Source organism: Misgurnus anguillicaudatus, chromosome 1 (genome assembly GCF_027580225.2).
Source record: "Misgurnus anguillicaudatus chromosome 1, ASM2758022v2, whole genome shotgun sequence".
NCBI lineage: Eukaryota > Metazoa > Chordata > Actinopteri > Cypriniformes > Cobitidae > Misgurnus > Misgurnus anguillicaudatus.
Genome location: NC_073337.2, coordinates 18,868,130 through 18,887,023, shown reverse-complemented (window position 1 = coordinate 18,887,023; position 18,894 = coordinate 18,868,130). Strand labels below are relative to the sequence as shown.

The following is an 18,894-nucleotide window of genomic DNA, read 5'->3' as shown; positions in this document are numbered from 1 at the left end:
TTACCTTTTTACTTTTAAACAGAATGTGTGTTCATGATGATACAGGAAGTATTGGTTGATTAGTACATCTGATATAGGCCACACAGGCCAAGTATATTGTACTCGTGATTCTGTTCACATCACACATCATCAGCAGTTCTACAGGATCCATGAATGTGACATTTTAACAATCTGTTTTCAGCACAAATATTACACTGGTTACACCCATTTTCGCATTTCTGGTAAGATAGTCAAAAACCTTTTTAGGGCTGTTTAACTTTAACTTGTTGACCTGCTGGATGCTTGCAATGTTGTTATGACATTTGTATTACATTTGTTCATTATAAATTCAAAGTAATGAGTTACATTGTGGGGTTTATGATTTTCATTTGTTCATTTATTACATACTTACAGGTGTGTTTTTCTCCAAAGGACTGATATTATTTTAATGAAGAGATGGATAAACTCATTCTTTTCATTTTTTTGTTACAAGGTTTGTTGTTCTTAATTCTCCTTTATCAAAAATGTTATTTTACCAACAAAAGTCTGACATGTGTCTAATGTGATAGCATGACTGAAAGTATAAATTCAAGCGCTACTGTAAATGTATTGTTTGGTGTGTTTACATAAAAATGTATTGTAACTATAAAACTGGTGACAATTGAATGTAAATAACATGTAATTGTATTCTCATCATGTTTGTATTTTAGGTGTTTGGTGTGAAGATTGGCCCATCAGTCTGCCAGAGAAGATTGAAGCTCTGAGTGGATCCTGTGTAACCATAAACTGCACATTTACTATTAAAAGCGAATATGACAGATCTCACTGACAGGGCTGCAGGAGTGTGGATTAAAGATGAGAAAGACCAAAACAATATTGTGTTTAACTCCAGCAACTCCAATTTCTCTTTTAAAGGGAAAATAACTGGAAAATTAAAAGACAAGAACTGTACTACCATTTTTAATCGTGTTACTTCAAATCACAAAGGCAGACTTTACTTCAGGATTGAGGGTAATGGTGGACTGAAATGGACCTATACACAAAAATCTGTTTCAATAGATGTGATCGGTAAGTGACATGACTGAAAATTATTTTGTTAATTACAAACTGCAAACATGTACAGTGCAATAAAAAAAAAGTTTTGCCTATGTATGGAAATAATGCAGAATGCTTATCTTAAATAACAACAAATAAAAATCTAAAAACATAATCATCTGTGATTCTTTATAACCTTCCGTTATATAAATGAAAATATTTGTGTATATTTCAGACACTCTCTCAAAACCCACAGTGCAGATGTTTAAGGATCAGATGAAGGTTGAGGTTCATGAGGAGGTGTTAGAGAGGAGCTCTATGTGTCTGCGCTGCTCTGCTAAGACTCTCTGCTCCTCTTCTCCACCAACTCTCACATGGAGCTCCACTGACAGACTCCACCTCAATGAGAACAGCAGACTACAGCTGGATCAACAGAAACAAACTGAGATCATCTCTGATCTGAACTTCACTGCTACTCACCTTCAACATGGAGTCACTTTCATCTGCACTATAACCTACCAGCTACAGCAGAGAAACACAACAGCACAGAGCAACATCACATTACGTGTTCAGTGTAAGAAAAAATAAATTTAAATTGTATATAAGAGTAGTACATAGTAATGCTCTCATTCAGTGTGAGTATTAACTGTCTATTTTCCCAGCAAAAGCACAAAAACACAAAAGCACAAAGCAGCATCATACGTCTAAATTTGTTTATTATTGTTTTTTTTTCTTCACTTTCTCTCAGATGCACCCAAAATCTCTCTCTTTAGTTGTAACAGAACTGATGTAACTGTGTGTTTGTGTGAGGCTCATGGGAATCCCTCTCCTAAAGTGAAATGGTTTCTATCTGGACGTCCTGTCAGTAACTCTACAAACACATTTATCATTGAGGAGCGATTGAGCAGCACAAACTTGAGGAGCTTCATTTCTCTCCATCAGTCACTTACACACACAGACACTCTGCAGTGTGTCACCATCAACACTCAAGGCACTGCCAGTGAAAAGATTCAAATGGTTTCCAGTCCTCAGGAGACAAGTAAGTCATCTGTATAAACATGTAGAAATATTACACATTTCGAATGATTTTTTAAAATTCTTTAGTAATCAAGTCCATCTAAATTTATTTTGTAGTTTAGAGAAACAAAAGATCAGAGGCACATGAATGAGCTTAAAATATAAACACTTCTTGCTCCTCACTTTAAACAATTTTTGTGTACCACAAACTTCTCTTTTTTATCAGACTTACTTTGCTTACAGCACAAAACTATGTGATACTAACCACAGAAATGGTATGGGAAACTTTTTGTGTACCAAAAACTTCTCTTTAAAGCATTTAAGGACATCAGACCTATTTTTTACTTATAAACCTATGCAATGCCAACAAATCTCTATCTCTTCACACGAAGCAGAAGTAACAATTTTTGGCAGCATTTTTTTTCAGTCACCTTCTTTTAGGGGCCAGTCACACCAAAAGCGTTTATGGCAGTTGCAGGCGCCTTTTTTGAATGATATTCTACGAGCAGGGCGCGTTTGCGCGCTGTTTATGCGTGCCGAGCGCCTTGCGTTTTTTTGCCGCGCACGCCTTTTTGAAGGAGCGCTGAGAACGGATAAGCGTCCGACGTCATTCGCGTTTTTCCATTGTCCAATCGAATGAGGGGAGAGGCGGGCCTTACGTTGTGGTAAGGGAAGTTTACAGTTGCTTTGAAGGACCGGACTCCACTCGCTCACTCTCTCCTGCGTGTTTGTGCACCTCACCCTCAAACAAGGTCAGAGCAAGCGTTCTCTTTACAAAGTTTCTGCTAATATGACAGTTAACAGCAAAAGAGCGTTCACACTTCAATATTTGATTGACAAGACAGCTGACTCGGTGGTTGCTTAGCAATATGAAAAGCCGCGTTGCACTGCTCTTTTTTTAAAAAAGGCAGTGCGTCGCGCCTTGCGTTTGCAAGCGTTTAAAGCGCTTTTGGTGTGACTGGCCCCTTAGTGATTTTCTCTTTATAAATGTTGCACTGATATTTATTTGCTTTAATATTTGTGTTGTGTGGCAAAAAAACATTAAGGTAATAATTGTTTTTATGTTACTCAGCAGGTATCAGTAGCCGCTTTTGCACTATCGGGTCTGTGCGAGCCAGGGCTTCAAACGGGCCTCACGGAGCCAATAGCCTCAGACCTCCAGCTGTGTAGCCAAAATCACGACGCATTTGCATTGTCAAGCCAATAGCGCCGCAGCGCTTCAGAAAACCCCGCCCTTAATACGCCTACCTGGATGTAACGTCACACAACTCCGCCTGTTTTACCGTGAGGAAGTCACTTCAATCTGACAGGAGACGGGAGTGAGATCGCATCATCATACAACAAACATAAAGAACATAACTGAGGCGGCTGTTTGCACGGTGGAAGCCAAGATGAGAAGATAGATGTTTGCTCCATCCGCTGTGTTACTCTTGAAGTTTATGTTGGCTGCACATGAGCGATCTCACGACGAGACAATATCAGATCAATAAGCAATAGTAAACTTTATGAAGAATGATAATTACAAATAAAGCGTTCATCTACCTAATGTGCCATTATACTATATACACAATATTTTAAAGAACATAACGAGTTCTAGTTTTACATTTATGTAAAATAATCTTATTTTAAAATACAGGTATGCACGTGTGTCTAAATATGTAACGTTAAAGGGATACTTCACCGATTTAGCATTCAGCTTTGTATCTGTAGAAACCCGGCAGTATTACTGAATGACCATGTTTCCCTCCCTCATTTCCCCCTGAGAGGAGAGATATCTGCATTTTGGTTCTGCAAAAAAGTCCTCCGATGATGTAATATGACGATTTTTGCATCATCGGAGGACTTTTTTGCAGAACCAAAATGCAGATATCTCTCCTCTCAGGGGGAAATGATGGAGGGAAACATGGTCATTCAGTAATACTGCCGGGTTTCTACAGATACAAAGCTGAATGCTAAATCGGTGAAGTATCCCTTTAAGTTTGTAATTATAGTTCTATGGCGATGTAAACATACTTACACATTATAAGAGGTGTGATATCTTTAATCATGAAAACGTTAATAGTTGAGCATCACATGAAACACAAGGTAACTGTCTAGCTATTTCAATAATGTGTCAATCAATAAATACTTTTTTCTATAAAGAACTGCCTCGAATAGCTGAATAGGACTGAAAATCACTTAACTTGCATCTCAAAAATCAAAACGTTTGAGAAATCATTAGAAAATTTACTCGTTAAGAATCCACTCTGAATATATTTAAAAAGCTATGTTACAGTGGTTAAGTTAATGATGGTTATATTTACCATTTTGTTGCATCTTACCATTTCTGTGTTTCAGATGTGATCCTTATTAAGCAATCATTTTCAATAAACTGACAAGCAGCCGTAGTAATAATAGCGTGGTACTTTATTTACATATGAAGTTTATATCAGTGCACAAACAGGTGTATTTAAAGACATCTCCTCCGGACGGATTTCAACATCCATGGCTCCTGTCGTCTCATCATCATCTTCTTCGTTTCATCTCCTGCTCTTGCATCTGTTGCTGTGTCATCTCTCATATACAAAATAAAAACTCATGGATGACAAACTGAAAGCTTTACGTTGGCATTTTTTCTGTAAAACGGACACAAAAGAATAAAGCAGCACATGTGATGTTTTGTATAAAGGGTTTTAAATACACAGTATACCGACATATAAAGTTTGCTACATTCATATAAGAGTTAATTTAATCTCCAAAATACCAGAAAGCATGGCTATGACTAATATAATAAAACCATGGTTACTTTTTCTAAGGGCTGACTAAAAAATTCAACAGAGATGACAATATAAGACAATAAACACCCATGTAAGACACTTATGCAATCGTTATTTTATTGTATTTTAAGTGTTTTGTATGCAAACGTTATGTAGCATGTTAACTCACCGACTGTAGATACCATCGTGACTCGAGTGATCGCTTCTTTAATACATGGACGATGAAATGATGATCCAACACACATCTTTAATTTCTCAGCACTGTTGCACTTTAAACACTTTGTTCGGTGCCCGAAACTTTATAAACTTCTCCCGAAGTGGTAGCGGTGTGCCCCGGATCCTTAGCATGGCGAGTTCGGTGTTGTAATGCGTCTTTGTTTTTTACACATGCAGATAATTTTCTACAGTCCAAAGTACACACATAGCAGGCATCTTCCGTTAAACAGTAAATTACTGGTGATCCCGATTATTTTTAAAGTTATAAATCTGCAGACAGATGGATGCGCATCTTGCCAGAGACTAAGATAAACTCCGCCTTTGACCTTTACCACTCCCCTAGCCCCAGGAAGCCCGCTCTGGCCCAAGGAATTCGGCGGGCCAGAAAAGCCGGGCCTTAAGCCCCAACAAAGCACCAGTGAAGCACGATCATGCCCCGGAAGTGACAATGCAAACGCCACAGGCCTCGGCAGGCACTGGCACGGCCGCTTGAAGCCTGATAGTGCAAACACGCATGTGTTCTCTGTGCTAATCGCAGCTGTTATTGGAGTTTCAATAATGATAATCTTGTTTGTCATCATCCATCTCTGCAAACGGTGAGTACATGACATATGTGACTTAACAATATCACAGCAAAATCCCAAGTGTTAAATGAACACTGTTCAGCATCTATATGGGTTCACACTACCGATTGTTAAAAATTAACACTGAAGCAGCGTTGCAATCTGTAAATCACCATCTCTGTTTGAAACATAAAACTATAACTTGTGACTTTTTTTCTAAGTAAACTCTAACAACTAGCAGTTGTAGCCTAGTGGTATGAGTGGCGGGCTTATACCCCTAAGCCCTTTTCACACAGAAATTCCGTAAAATACACGGGATAGGCATCTTGGATTTTTCCGGAATAGTTAGATTTTTTTTTCATTCACACTGCCAAGTTTACCCGGCATGTGATGGTCCCGGAAAGACACGTGACCTATTGAAAGTCCCGCCCTCTCTTCTACGCAGCGTCTGAAGTTTGCATATTATATACTATTTCTCCCTCCAAGAACCACTCGCGTGCATTTTTGTTTATGATAAGATTATAAAGGTGCATATGACGCACCATTCTAATGCTGGTGAATGATCTCAGCTTTTAAGTGGATATTTGACGAGCTCCCTGATCTCTGCTTTAATACAGTTTTCAGACATTTCTCATCGTGATTGTTTATATGCATTTAAAACCCCCATTTTGAGGAGCTGAGCGATATATCTTGTTGGGATGATGCGCGGGTATTTTCGTTTATTATAGCTCAAATGAGCACGTGATGCGATATTCTTTTATGCTGCTGAATGATCTCCGTTTCAACGCAGTAAGTAACGAGCTAACTTACCTGATATCTGCTTCAGTCCAGTTTGCTGACATTTCTCATCGTGAATGTTGTAAATCCCTCATTTTAAAGAGTTGAACCAACTTCATGTTGCCATGACACGCGCCGTCCACACTACAGCACGTGCGTCATTGTTTATGCGTCTCATTTATCATTTCCTGATTACTGCGTCAGTCTAGTTTGCAACATTTCTCGTGGTGAATGTTGTAAATCCCTAATTTTAAAGAGTTTAACCAACTTCATGTTGCCATGACACGCGCCGTCCACACTACAGCACGTGCGTCATTGTTTATGCGTCTCATTTATCATTTCCTGATTACTGCGTCAATCTAGTTTGCAATATTTCTCGTGGTGAATGTTTATATGCATGTTATCTCTCGTTTTAAGGAGCTGAACCATAACTTTTGTTGTGATGATGCGTGCGTCCTCACTACGACACGCCCATTACGGCATTCTTTTGGCTTCTTGTTCACACAGAGGGTTATCCGTGTATCTGACTAGGTCCTCTTTCCGGCAACGATCCCAGAAGATTAACGGAACTAGTTTTTTTTTACACAGATGCTTGTCTGGCAATTTTACGGGAATTTTCTGGGACCAAAGGTCTGTGTGAATGGGGTTCTAGAGTTGTCAGTTCGGTTCATGACCGGTGATGGGCAGTTAGAAGTAATGCCATTACTCCCCCATCCAAACAGACCTTTTATTGAAGCTAATTTTTTAAAAACAACTTCTAAATTAGCTTGACAACCTGTTCCAGAAGCTGAAACAGAGGTATTTTAAGTGTAATTTGAGCTTAAAGGTTTAATTGTTGAGTAGAAATATGTCACACCTTGTTGTTCAGTAACTTTGCTTGTCTGCTTATAATGATGCAATTTTTTCACCTAAAAGGCGCATGTTGTTATACCTTAAAGGTTCACATTGGTACCTAGAGGTACATGCTGGTACCTAAAATATATATCTGTACCAAAATGTTACATACAGTATTAGGACCTTTATAAAAGGCACCATTCTAGTAAAAACATTTGTACCTTTTGTGTGGGATAGATAATATTATTTTTAATAATGGGGACATAAAAACTTTTTTAGAAGAGAAAAAAGCAGATCCTCAAAGACAAGACAAGAAGACATCAGTGGACTTAATCTGACTGACAGGGTGAGTTTTAACAAAAACACTTTTTATCATTAAAAACATCTGTGCTGGAAAATAAACTTACAACTTATTAAAGAAAACTTTTTCTAACAATAAAGGCAAAATAGTTTCTGTCTCAGTTATTGTTGTTCATCCATTATGTTTTACAGGAGAATGAAGAACCTGTTTATGCCAATACATCTGTATTGTCACCTGCTGAAGAAACTTCACTGAATTACACAGAATTATACCTTTATTATTCCTCCATTGACTTTACAAACACCCAAATAGAGTCAGAAGAGATCAGGGGCGTCTCCTCACTTACTACTGTCTATGCTGATGTCCGACATTTGAGACAAGATGAAGCAAAGATGAATGCACATTTATACATTTATTGAATAGATTTATAGCATTTTGAGAAAAAAAACGTCATGGATTTATTGAATTTTGTGGAAAAAATAATTCGTTTTTATAATAAATCTCTGAAAATCAAGTTATGGATTTGAATTTTTTATGTTTTTATATCCTAAAGATGCTATGTGAAAGTTTGTAACAGAAAATAGTGGTTTTCATCTTGTCACTTTCTTGGTATAGAAAACACGTTTTTACCGAAATTTGTTTTGAAACCAAACTCTTCATATATTTTTAAATTATTATTTAACTCCCTTTTTTAACAATATGAAAACACTATTCAAACATGACATTAAAATATAAATATAAAAAATTACAGACATTTCTTGGGGGTGCTGGGCGGGTGCTATGGATATTATAGCCGGAGCTACAGCACCACCTAGCTCCTCCCTGGCGCCGCCACTGAAAATGTGTTGTTCCAATAATAACACTGATTGTGTTGTTTTTAACTCATCCATTCTAAGAGTGTATAGAATTATTAACCACAGGGTGACTTTTAAACTTTTGTTGCATGGCAAAATATAAATTATTTGGTTAGACAATGATTCTTTAAAAAAACATTTCTTTAAATTCTTGTTTGTCTTCCACAGACAAAATATTAGTGAACTGATTTTAACGTTTTAACGTGCTGAGCATACTTCAAATTATTTTCCTTCAGATGCTCCTGAAAACACATCAGTGTCTGTGTTTCCATCTAACTCTGTACTGGAGGGCACTTCAGTGACTTTGATCTGCAGCAGTGATGGAAATCCAGCAGTGTTCAACTACACCTGGTACAGAGAGAATGGAGGACAGCTGGAGGAGCTGCAGACTGGATATAATCTCACCTTCAATGCGACTGATCATACACACACAGGACGCTACTACTGTAAAGCCAAAAACCAACATGGTGTCCAAAACACATCAGTGTTGCTGGACATTCAGTGTGAGTATTAACTGTCTATTTTACCAGCAAGAGCACAAAAACATGTAAACAAGTAAATTCTTTTATTATTGATATTTCTTCTTCACTTTCTCTCAGATGCACCCAAAATCTCTCTCTTCAGCTGTAACAGAAGTGATGTAACTGTGTGTTTGTGTGAGGCTCATGGGAATCCATCTCCTAAAGTGGAGTGGTTTCTATCTGGACGTCCTGTCAGTAACTTTACAAACACATCCATCAGTGAGGAGCGATTGAACAGCACTGACTTGAGGAGCTTCATTTCTCTCCATCAGTCACTTACACACACAGACACTCTGCAGTGTGTCACCATCAACACTCACGGCAATGCCAGTCAACAGATTGAACAGTTTTACTGTTCTCATGAGACAAGTAAGTCCTCTGTATAAACATGTAGAAATATTAAACTTCTCTAATTATTTATATATTTTAAAATATTTCGTAATCTTTCATAATGTAGTCCATCTTTTCCAATTTTTTTCTAGTTTAGAGAAATAAAGTTTTAAAGGCACACAAATAATAAAATATAAACCCTACCACAAACTTCTCTCTTTAAAGTGTGAGGACATCAGACCTATTTTTGCTTACAGCACAAAACTATGTTTTGCAGTAATAACCACAGAAGTGCTAAGAATGTTTGCTTTTATCTAAGGCCTATCTATTTGAATGGGGAAATACAGATATCTCTAAAATCATGTGCGAAAATAATTTTTCTCCATTTAAAGTTCTGCATTTTACACTTAAAGCCCTGTTTTCAGATTGTTTATGATGAAATAGAACGGTTTTGACTGACATTTGGACATATGATGCTGGCCCGAGAATTTTCGGTTTCTGTTGTATCACCCCACCACGTCTACAATGGCTGCATAGGTGCACTGGAACAATCCTTCCTAAAATGCATTAAACTTTAATTTACAACTCACCGAGTGGTCAGGGGTGTTCACTGATATGCTCACACAAAAATCGCTGCAAAAGATGCTTTCCAACAGGTGTTTTAGCATTTGTTGTAAACTTGTGGACCTATTTTTCCAAACGCCTCACACCCGTACATTCATCCATTGAGAGCTTGAATAATAGACACTCCAGCCAGGTTGGTGGCAATAATCCGCCTTTGCCAATTGCAAGAATACAAACAACATTCCCGGCGCGGAGTAATACCGTACCTCACAGCACATCTAATACAAGTCAATGGAGTTGGCAAAACCTAGGATAAAACCTGTTGGAAAGCATCTTTTGCAGCGATTTTTGTGTGAGCATATCAGTGAACACCCCTGACCACTCCGTGAGTTTCACGTCTTTGTAAATGAAAGTTTAATGCATTTTAGGAAGGATTGTTTCAGTGCACCTATGCAGCCATTGTGTGTGTGTGCAGTGGTGATACAACACCCGAAAATTCTCGGGCCAGCATCATATGTCCAAATTTCAGTCCAAACCGTTCTATTTCATCATAAACAACCTGAAAACAGTGCTTTAAGTGTAAAATACTGAACTTGTCCTTTAAAGGGGACATTTCACAAGACTTTTTTAAGATGTCAAATAAATCTTTGGTGTCCCCAGAGTATGTATGTGAAGTTTTAGCTCAAAAAACAATATAGATAATTTGTTCTTTTAAATGCAAATAAGCTGATCTCTGAACTGAATTTGGGGAGCCAAATTTCAATAACTTATTTTTTCACATGGTTTCAGAGAATGGTTTACCAAAAGTTACTGGGTATTGTTCTGTTTCACATTGTCTAGGTTGATAGAAGCACTGGGGACCAAATTATAGCACTTAAACATGAAAAAAGTCAGATTTCCGTGATATGTCCCCTTTAATAGTAGTAGGAGTGCTTAGTCCTGTTATGTCAAAATATTTGGCAGCACCCTTAGCAACATAAACATATGTGACACTTTCTTTCACAAAGAAGTCATAACGTTGCGCTGATGCATATTTATTTACTTTAATATTTGTTTTGTGCGGTAAAAAGATTAAGATAATAATTGTTTTTATTTTATTCAGCAGGTTTCAGTCTTTTCTCTGTGCTAATCGGAGCTGCTATTGGAGCGTCAATAATAATAATCTTGTGTGTCATCACCTATCTCTGTAAACGGTGAGTGCATGTGACATAACAATTTCACAGCAAAATCCTAAGTATTAAATGAACACTGCTCAGCGTCTATTTGGGTTCACACTACATAGTGATAAAAAGTAGCAGTGTTAAAAGGAGCAATAACTTTTGCCTCTCTATCACCATCTCTGATGATCAATATTTGAACAATATTGTTTGATCTGGAGCATCACACAGTTTGTAGAACATAAATTATGCACTTACATTTAGTGATCAGACTGTGTGCCTGATTTACTAACAGCTTGCATCAGTGCAAACCATCATTTTGTTGTTAAATAATTCGGGATTTACTAAAGACGCATTAATGCTGAAAAGGTGTGGTCTAGGTATTTTATAACCTTATTGCATATACGTTTCTAGGTGTTTTCCTTTCAGATGCAAAATTTTTGGGAGGAGATTATTTAAATGATTCATGCAATGCAATTTAATAACGTTCGCTTGTGATATTACTGGTATTTGCCCATTATTTAACACCAAAACAACATGTCTTAAATAATTTTAAGCTTAAAATAGCAGCAATTGTTGCTAAAAGAAGAGGCATCAAATTTTTTACATATAACAATTTATTTGGAATTCCAGGGAAACATATTATTAAAAATATTGTTTGCCAAGCCATGTTTTTTATTTGCTGGAGAAAATATAAAGGAGTAACTAGGAGAAGTCACACAATACCAGACGTTTCAAAACTTCTTGTAAACCTTATTTTCTGGTTATTGAGTTATTTTTATAGTGTCCTATGGCTATAGCTGAGATTACACACCCCAAAATTTTCCGCTGCAATGTCCCTGGTGCTGAACTCAAGCACAGATCACCTGCACCTCATATTTGCAAGCCTAAACTAATTTGCGGTGTGTTAGTAAATTGCATTGGTCAGTATTGAAATCAGCTGTTGGGCCTGTGTTATTTATTTTGCACATTTTTAGTAAATAACCCGCAGATATTACCACTCCCGTAGGTGCTTTTGGAATTACGCTCTGACGCTAATTTGTCCTTTTTGGTAAATCTGGCACTTTGTGTTGAGATCATTGAAAAAACCCTTATGATTTTGTCACATATAACAAACAACACTTGTACAGTGCATACCTGTACTAGTACCTGAAATATACATACAGTGTCTGTAACAAAATGCTACATATTAGGACCTTTTAGTAAATATTAGGACAATTTTTGTACCTTGTGTGTAGAATAGAGAATATTATTTATAATGGGGACAAAAAAATCTTTTTTTTTAGAAAAGAAAACAGAAGATCCTTAAAGACAAGACAGGAAGACATCTCTGGACTTAATCTGTCAGACAGGGTGAGTTTCAACAAAAAACACTTTTCATCTTCAAAGACATAATTGCTCGGAAACAAACTAACACACGTTCTACTACATTAATGGCAGAATAGTGTCTGCCTCTGTTATATATCATTGATTCTACACTGATGTTCATCCATTATGTTGTTTCAAAGGAGAATGAAGAACCTGTTTATGCCAATAAATCTAAAGAAACTTCACTGAATTACCCACAATCCCTTCATTATTCCTTCATTGACTTCACAAACACCCTAATAGAGTCAGAAGAGATCAGGGGCGTCTCCTCACTTACTGCTGTCTATGCTGATGTCCGACATTATTCAGGACAAGAAGAAGAAAAGAGCTCTGTGGGAAACGTTGAACCTCTGAGCAACAGCAACACTGAGCAAGATCAGTCAAGGAAAACAGATTTGCAGTCAGATGAAGTTTCTGATCTTTATGCTCAAGTTAACCGCACACAAAGAATTAAAAACTAGCTAATTTTCAAAAAAATTGACATTTTATGCTATGACATTTTTTTTTATTTTTTAACAGTCAAGATTTTAAAAGATATTCCTACAGAGACTTTAAAATATAAAGCAGTGTCATATTTTCTTTATGTTTGGTCCTTGAGTGCAGCAATTGTGTACAATGTTAAACAAAACAATCAATTGTGAAGGATTGTTGTGTCATTAACTTATAATACAGTATTAATCATAAATTTAAAATTAATAAATTTGCTTTACATATATTTTTGTATGTGTATAATATTTGTCATAGTTTAATTTTATTCTTTAATCTATTTTTGAGTTATTTTATTGTTTTTTATTGTTGTTTTGTGTGCTTTATGATTGTGTGTGTTTATAATATGCATATAAAAGTTAAGAAGTTTAATTCCTCATACTGTACCTTTAATAACAACGTTTGACCAGTAGAGGGCAGCTTTATGCATTTAGTGACGAGTCGTTTGCTTCCTTGATGCACTAAAGTAAACAGTCACCACCTTCATAGGGAAAATGTATAATAAATGTTTTCAAAATGAACATTACAACTAAACTGATCAAATTAATTATTGTGTCATATTATTCTATATTAATAATGCAGATAACTTGCATGCATGTAATAAAAAATATTTTTTTTGGATTTCCATTATTGGATTATTTAAAAAATAATAATATATATAAATCAGTTATTTTGTAGATCATTTATTATTTAGATTAATTGAAATAATGTCTGTCTTCAGGTATAGGCCTTCCTGTTGTATTTAACCCATATACATACATTAGCTTTTATGTTACACTTGGTGTTTCATTAATGTCTATACAATTATTTTCATTTCACAAGGCCACTTGTGATAAACTTTGATTCAGCATGTGGCCGTCTATTTTACCATCTGTGTTATGGTGGTAAGCTGTATGGGCAATTCTATGCAAAAAGTAATGTGAAAAGTAAAATTTTATCAAAAGAATTTAACAAAATTAATACCTCAGATGTTGTAACGTGAGCTGCTTTACATAAAGCGAGAGACATGAGAATCCAAGAAGGTTTATTAAAAATCCACAAAAGGGCAAAGAAACAAATCCAAATAGGGTAATCCAATAGCGTAATCCAAAATAACAGGAGTAGGTCAAAATCCAGAATATCCAAAAACAAGAACAGGAACACAAAACCGGCACGGGAACAGGACAAAAATCATGCAACTGTAATGCAGCAGGAAACACATACAATACTTCGCAGTGATATTATACCAGTAAACCAGGGCTGCGTTCAGCCCCGACAAAACGTTGCACAACGTTTATTAAACAGAAACGGTGATGCGTTGAACGCCCTGTTGTGAAGACGTAAGAGTTGCAACTACGGTAGCTGAGAGGCCATTCTTTGTGTTCTTTTTAAATGTTTCTGAAGCCTGATGAAATTGTTACAAATGTGTGTTAAATACTGTAAAATATACCTTGATGTTACTGTCACAAGGTGACGATCTTTTGGGCGGAACCGAAAGTCGGGAAACTTTGGTTCCCCCCGGATGTTTCCGCCCAGACCGGGAAGAGGAAACACCGGACATCCTGTAGCATCGCGAGGGCTGTAATCAGCGAAATAGAGCGCAGCTGTGGGCGTTTAAGAGAAACGCCGGTTGATTGGAGGATTACAGCACACAGAGGAGTATTTTAGAGCAGTGTAAATCACAGTTTGGTTGCGTGAGTTGTGAGTTGAAGTACGGAGCTGTGCTCATCCGTTACACGTTGGCAGTTGGTTGCACTTCTCTCTTTCCCTCTCGTAGTTCTCAGCGGATGTTACCGTAAGAAGAAACCCTGTGGGTAGAAGAAAACAACGGTAAATGTGACACGCTTGGAGTAACCAAGGAGTAAGGAAACAAAGCCGTTGTAAACTGTTTACCAAGAAGATCGCCGTGAGTATTGGCTCTGGATTTGATCCGAAAACATACTACTAACCTGTGTATTATTGAACGCCTCCAGGGAGAGGAAAGCGGCCCTACCCCCGATCGAGCGTGGTAGGTGAGCCGCAGGAGTAAGTGGATTACATTCGCCATAGCTGCAGACCTAAAAGTCCCGGCCGTAGTGTCATCGCCCCCATCTGCCCTTAGCGAAGTGGAGGACGCTGGGCGTCTCGTGTGTGCACCTGTAGTGTGGTGGGTGAGTCCATGTCATTTGAAAACCTTTTCACGTTGAAGTGGTGCTGTGTATTTGCTGTGGGTTGCTGTGCAAGTGCTGTGTGTCTTGTCAGACGTACCCCGCATCATCCCCTCCACTGAGGAAGAGACGGAGAGGCTGACGGCTGTGTGTAACATTAACTATTGTATGCTGTGTGCGATTTAAGTGAACAGTGACGGTGTGGGCCTTGGAAGTTGCCCCGTCTGTGTGTTGACAGTTTCAGAGTGCGGCGGTGAAGACCTGGAAGCTGGCAGTGTGTGTGTGTGAGTACAAACACGAACCTGTATATTGCTACTTTACCTGTGTGTTCTATCTGTGGCAGAGTGAGGGGTGAAGGAGTTCCGCCGCCCCGTGGTCTCTACAAAGGGGCGCCCCTTTCTGGTATTCGATCGGCCTACGGGCATTGAGGACAGGGCAGCGCTCGGCCCGGTGAGACGGTGTGACGGTTCGCCCCCCTGCTGACCAGCGAATTCGCCGAGAGGGTTTTGGCCCCCGGCGCCCCCTGGGGAAATCGTCGCCGTTGCCCTTCTGTGCGGGCCAGCTGTCGTAAGCCGCCCCCGTGCATTGTCGACCAAAACACCGCATAGCGAGCTGAGGAAAAGCTGCACTTACCGAGAGTTGCAAACAGCAGAGAGGTGAGAAGTATCCAAGTTGCACTAACTGTGTTATTGTGTCCAAGCTGCCTGTAAAGGAAGAGAGAGAACAAGAGTGAACGTCAGTAGAACGAACTGTGGACAGTCACATATGCCCGAGCTGTAAGCAGCAGAGAGGTGAGAAGTATCCAAGTTGCACTAACTGTGTTATTGTGTCTAAGCTGCCTGTAAAGGAAGAGAGAGCAAGAGTGAACGTCAGTAGAACGAACTGTGGACAGTCACACACGCCGAGCTGTAAACAGCAGAGAGGTGAGAAGTATCCAAGTTGCACTAACTGTGTTATTGTGTCCAAGCTGCCTGTAAAGGAAGAGAGAACAAGAGTGAACGTCAGTAGAACGGACTGTGGACAGTCACATATGCCCGAGCTGTAAACAGCAGAGAGGTGAGAAGTATCCAAGTTGCACTAACTGTGTTATTGTGTCCAAGCTGCCTGTAAAGGAAGAGAGAACAAGAGCGAACGTCAGTAGAACGAACTGTGGACAGTCACATATGCCCGAGCTGTAAGCAGCAGAGAGGTGAGAAGTATCCAAGTTGCACTAACTGTGTTATTGTGTCTAAGCTGCCTGTAAAGGAAGAGAGAACAAGAGTGAACGTCAGTAGAACGAACTGTGGACAGTCACACATGCCCGAGCTGTAAACAGCAGAGAGGTGAGAAGTATTTACGCTGCACTAACTGTGTCGTTGTGTCCAAGCGGCCTGTACAGAGAGAGATAAGACGGGTGTGAATGTCAGGAGAGTGACCTGTGGAAGAAAGACCATACTTACCACGAGTTGTCAGCAAGCCGACAGGCGAAGGTGATTCCAGTCCAGGCTAAACGAGTCCTCGCGTCCCAGTCGAACCCTGTAGAGAGAAACACACAGTGGAGTGAGCAGTGAAGTATCGGCCTGACGTGACACAGGTACCACAGTAGAGAGAGAGAGATAAATCCCAAATTCACACTATTTTGTCTTTTGCCTCCAGGAGAGAAGAGGAGGGCGCCACGGATAGTAGGATTGGCAGGAGCCTGTGTTCCCCGTCCCCTCCCCGTTACACTTGGGTCATCAGCCCCTGGAGCCCCGTTGCCCTCTTCCCCTTTCTGCCACTGTCCCGTGCTGTGGTCTGTCTGGAAGGCAGAGCGGAAGCGAGTTTTACTTGCCCCTTTCCCCATTTCCCCAGTTATTTTAATTATTTAAATATAGTTTGTTTTAATACTTACCTGCTCTCGTGTTGTTTGGTCATTGGGTTGGCTTTGGGGACCTCCTCGAGGTGGAAGTTGAGAAGGGGCGTGGCTTTAGGTTTAGCAGCCAGCCCCTAGCCGTGACAGATTTGTTCCTCTGCACACACTAAAACAAACTTGACAGCACAATGCTCTCTTCGGGGTGCTCCTTTTCTCCACCCACGTATCGTCTTCCTTTCGCCCCAGACAGCTCCTGTCTTCTCTCCGCGCGCTCCAAGCGCAGCCCGGATCAACAGAGCCTGCGGGCTCTTCAAAAGGTACGTATTTACTGTTCCTGCCCTAGGCAGAGGAGCTTTCCCCGCGTGCCTCCCTTCTCGTGCCCGAACTCCCCTTCTTGTGTTTCAGCAGAGCTATTTATTTCAACCGGCCTCCAATCATGTTTCGCTGCCTTAATCCCTCTCACCTGCGGCTCGTCAAGCCCTGATTCTGTCGTCCTGGCAACCAGGAAGTGAGAAGGTCCGTCCTCATATATGGCCCGGTGGGGAAACTTTCCGGGCGGAACCAAAACTTCCCGAACTTTGGTTCCGCCCTTAAAAAAAAGATCGTCACCTTGTGACATTACAGTCACTGACCTGGCCGTCCAGAATGAAAGACAACATTCCAACTTGAACCCATTGAGCGAGCTGTCTCTTTACTACCGCGTGCTTTTATACATCTTGCTGCTGATTGGGCCGACATTTCTGACACACCCACCAAACAAGAGAAAACAAATGTCGTTCAACCCGGAAACCGTAGCAAAACGTTGCACACTGGTGTGAGATTGAACGTGCTCCAGATTTATACTGAACAAACAGGAAGTACAAAGGGAAATGTGACATGACCAGATTTCAAAATAAAAGACTGAAAACAGAACAGGATATCAAAATAAAAGACCTGACAAGAAAACAAACAGAACACAAGACAAAACCCTTACAGATGTATACAAATTTGGGGGTCTGGGTCAGGACCGGTCGTTTCTCTGAACTGAGGTTTGTTTTAAGTTTCACAACAACTTATTTCAGTTGCGTAAGAGTTATGAAAACAGCATTTAAACATGACTTATTGAGGTATATTTTGTGGAATTATACAAGTGATTTAAAAATTTTGCTTTTTCAAAAACCACGCATAAACATTTTTCTCTCAAAAATACAAACATGTACATACATGTAGCTCATATAATATTTTAGCCCAGTTTGTGCTGAACGCAGTGTTATGAGACATTTGCCATTATTATGTTTTAAAGCAACTGAAAAAAGACCAAATGTAAGAGCATGTTAGACCCTCTGACAGTGTCCCAAAATGGTCGGACCCCAGAGGGTTAAATGCTGTTTTCATAACTCTTAAGCAACTGAAATAAGTTGTGAAACTTAAACAGATCTCTGTTCAGAGAAACGACCGGTCCTGGCACAGATGCCGTTCTGCACTCTAGAAATTGATCCAAAGTGCTGTACATAAGGGAAACAACTACAAATGTCCAAAAGCTAAGGAATAAAAATATGTCTTCAGATTAGATTTAAAACAGTCCAATGATGGAGCAGACCTCACATGATAAGGGAGAGCATTCCAAAGCATGGGCCCAGCCACAGAAAAGACCCGATCACCCTTTAATTTGTAACGACTTCGTGGCACATTTAAAAGCAAATGGTTTGAAGATCTAAGTGCCCTACCAGGACAATAAGGTACAATTAGATCACTAATATACCTAGGTGCAGAGCCAGACAACGCCTTATAAACAAACATAAGAATTTTGAATTCAACTCGAAACTTAATAGGAAGCAAGTGAAGAGATGCCAAAACTGGAGAAACATGATCCCTCTTTCTAGACCCAGTCAAAAGTCTTGCAGCTGCATTTTGAACAGTTTGTAATCGAGATAGTGAAGATTGCGGAAGACCACAATAAAGAGAGTTGCAATAGTCTAATCTTGATGTCACAAATGCATGAATTGCAACTTCTAAATCTATTCTTGAGAGAAGATTCTTCAGCTTTGCAATAGATCTTAAATGGAAAAGCTTCATTTAATAACTGCACTAATTTGTCTGTCAAAGAATAGTGAAAAGTCAAAAATTACTCCAAGGTTTTTGACTTGGGTGCATACATTTGTTGAGAGAGGACCTAACTGGGCTTTCAGAGCAGAATCTG

At 39.2% G+C, this 18,894-nt stretch overlaps 1 protein-coding gene and 1 long non-coding RNA gene across 2 annotated transcripts in view; both read left to right on the top strand.

The window, feature by feature from the left end:
- Positions 1-791: 791 nt before the first annotated feature.
- Positions 792-18,894, top strand: part of LOC129432103 (sialic acid-binding Ig-like lectin 5) — a 62,928-nt gene continuing 44,825 nt past the window's right edge. The window contains exons 1-4 of the mRNA XM_073874982.1: positions 792-1,047; positions 1,250-1,588; positions 8,569-8,835; positions 8,932-9,222. Of these exons, the coding sequence (XP_073731083.1) occupies positions 792-1,047; positions 1,250-1,588; positions 8,569-8,835; positions 8,932-9,222 (1,153 nt within the window). The remainder of the gene's footprint in view (positions 1,048-1,249; positions 1,589-8,568; positions 8,836-8,931; positions 9,223-18,894) is intronic.
- Positions 10,850-12,712, top strand: LOC141363923 (uncharacterized). The gene is made up of 3 exons (XR_012369588.1): positions 10,850-10,940; positions 12,191-12,257; positions 12,413-12,712. It is a non-coding gene; the product is annotated as an uncharacterized lncRNA (long non-coding RNA).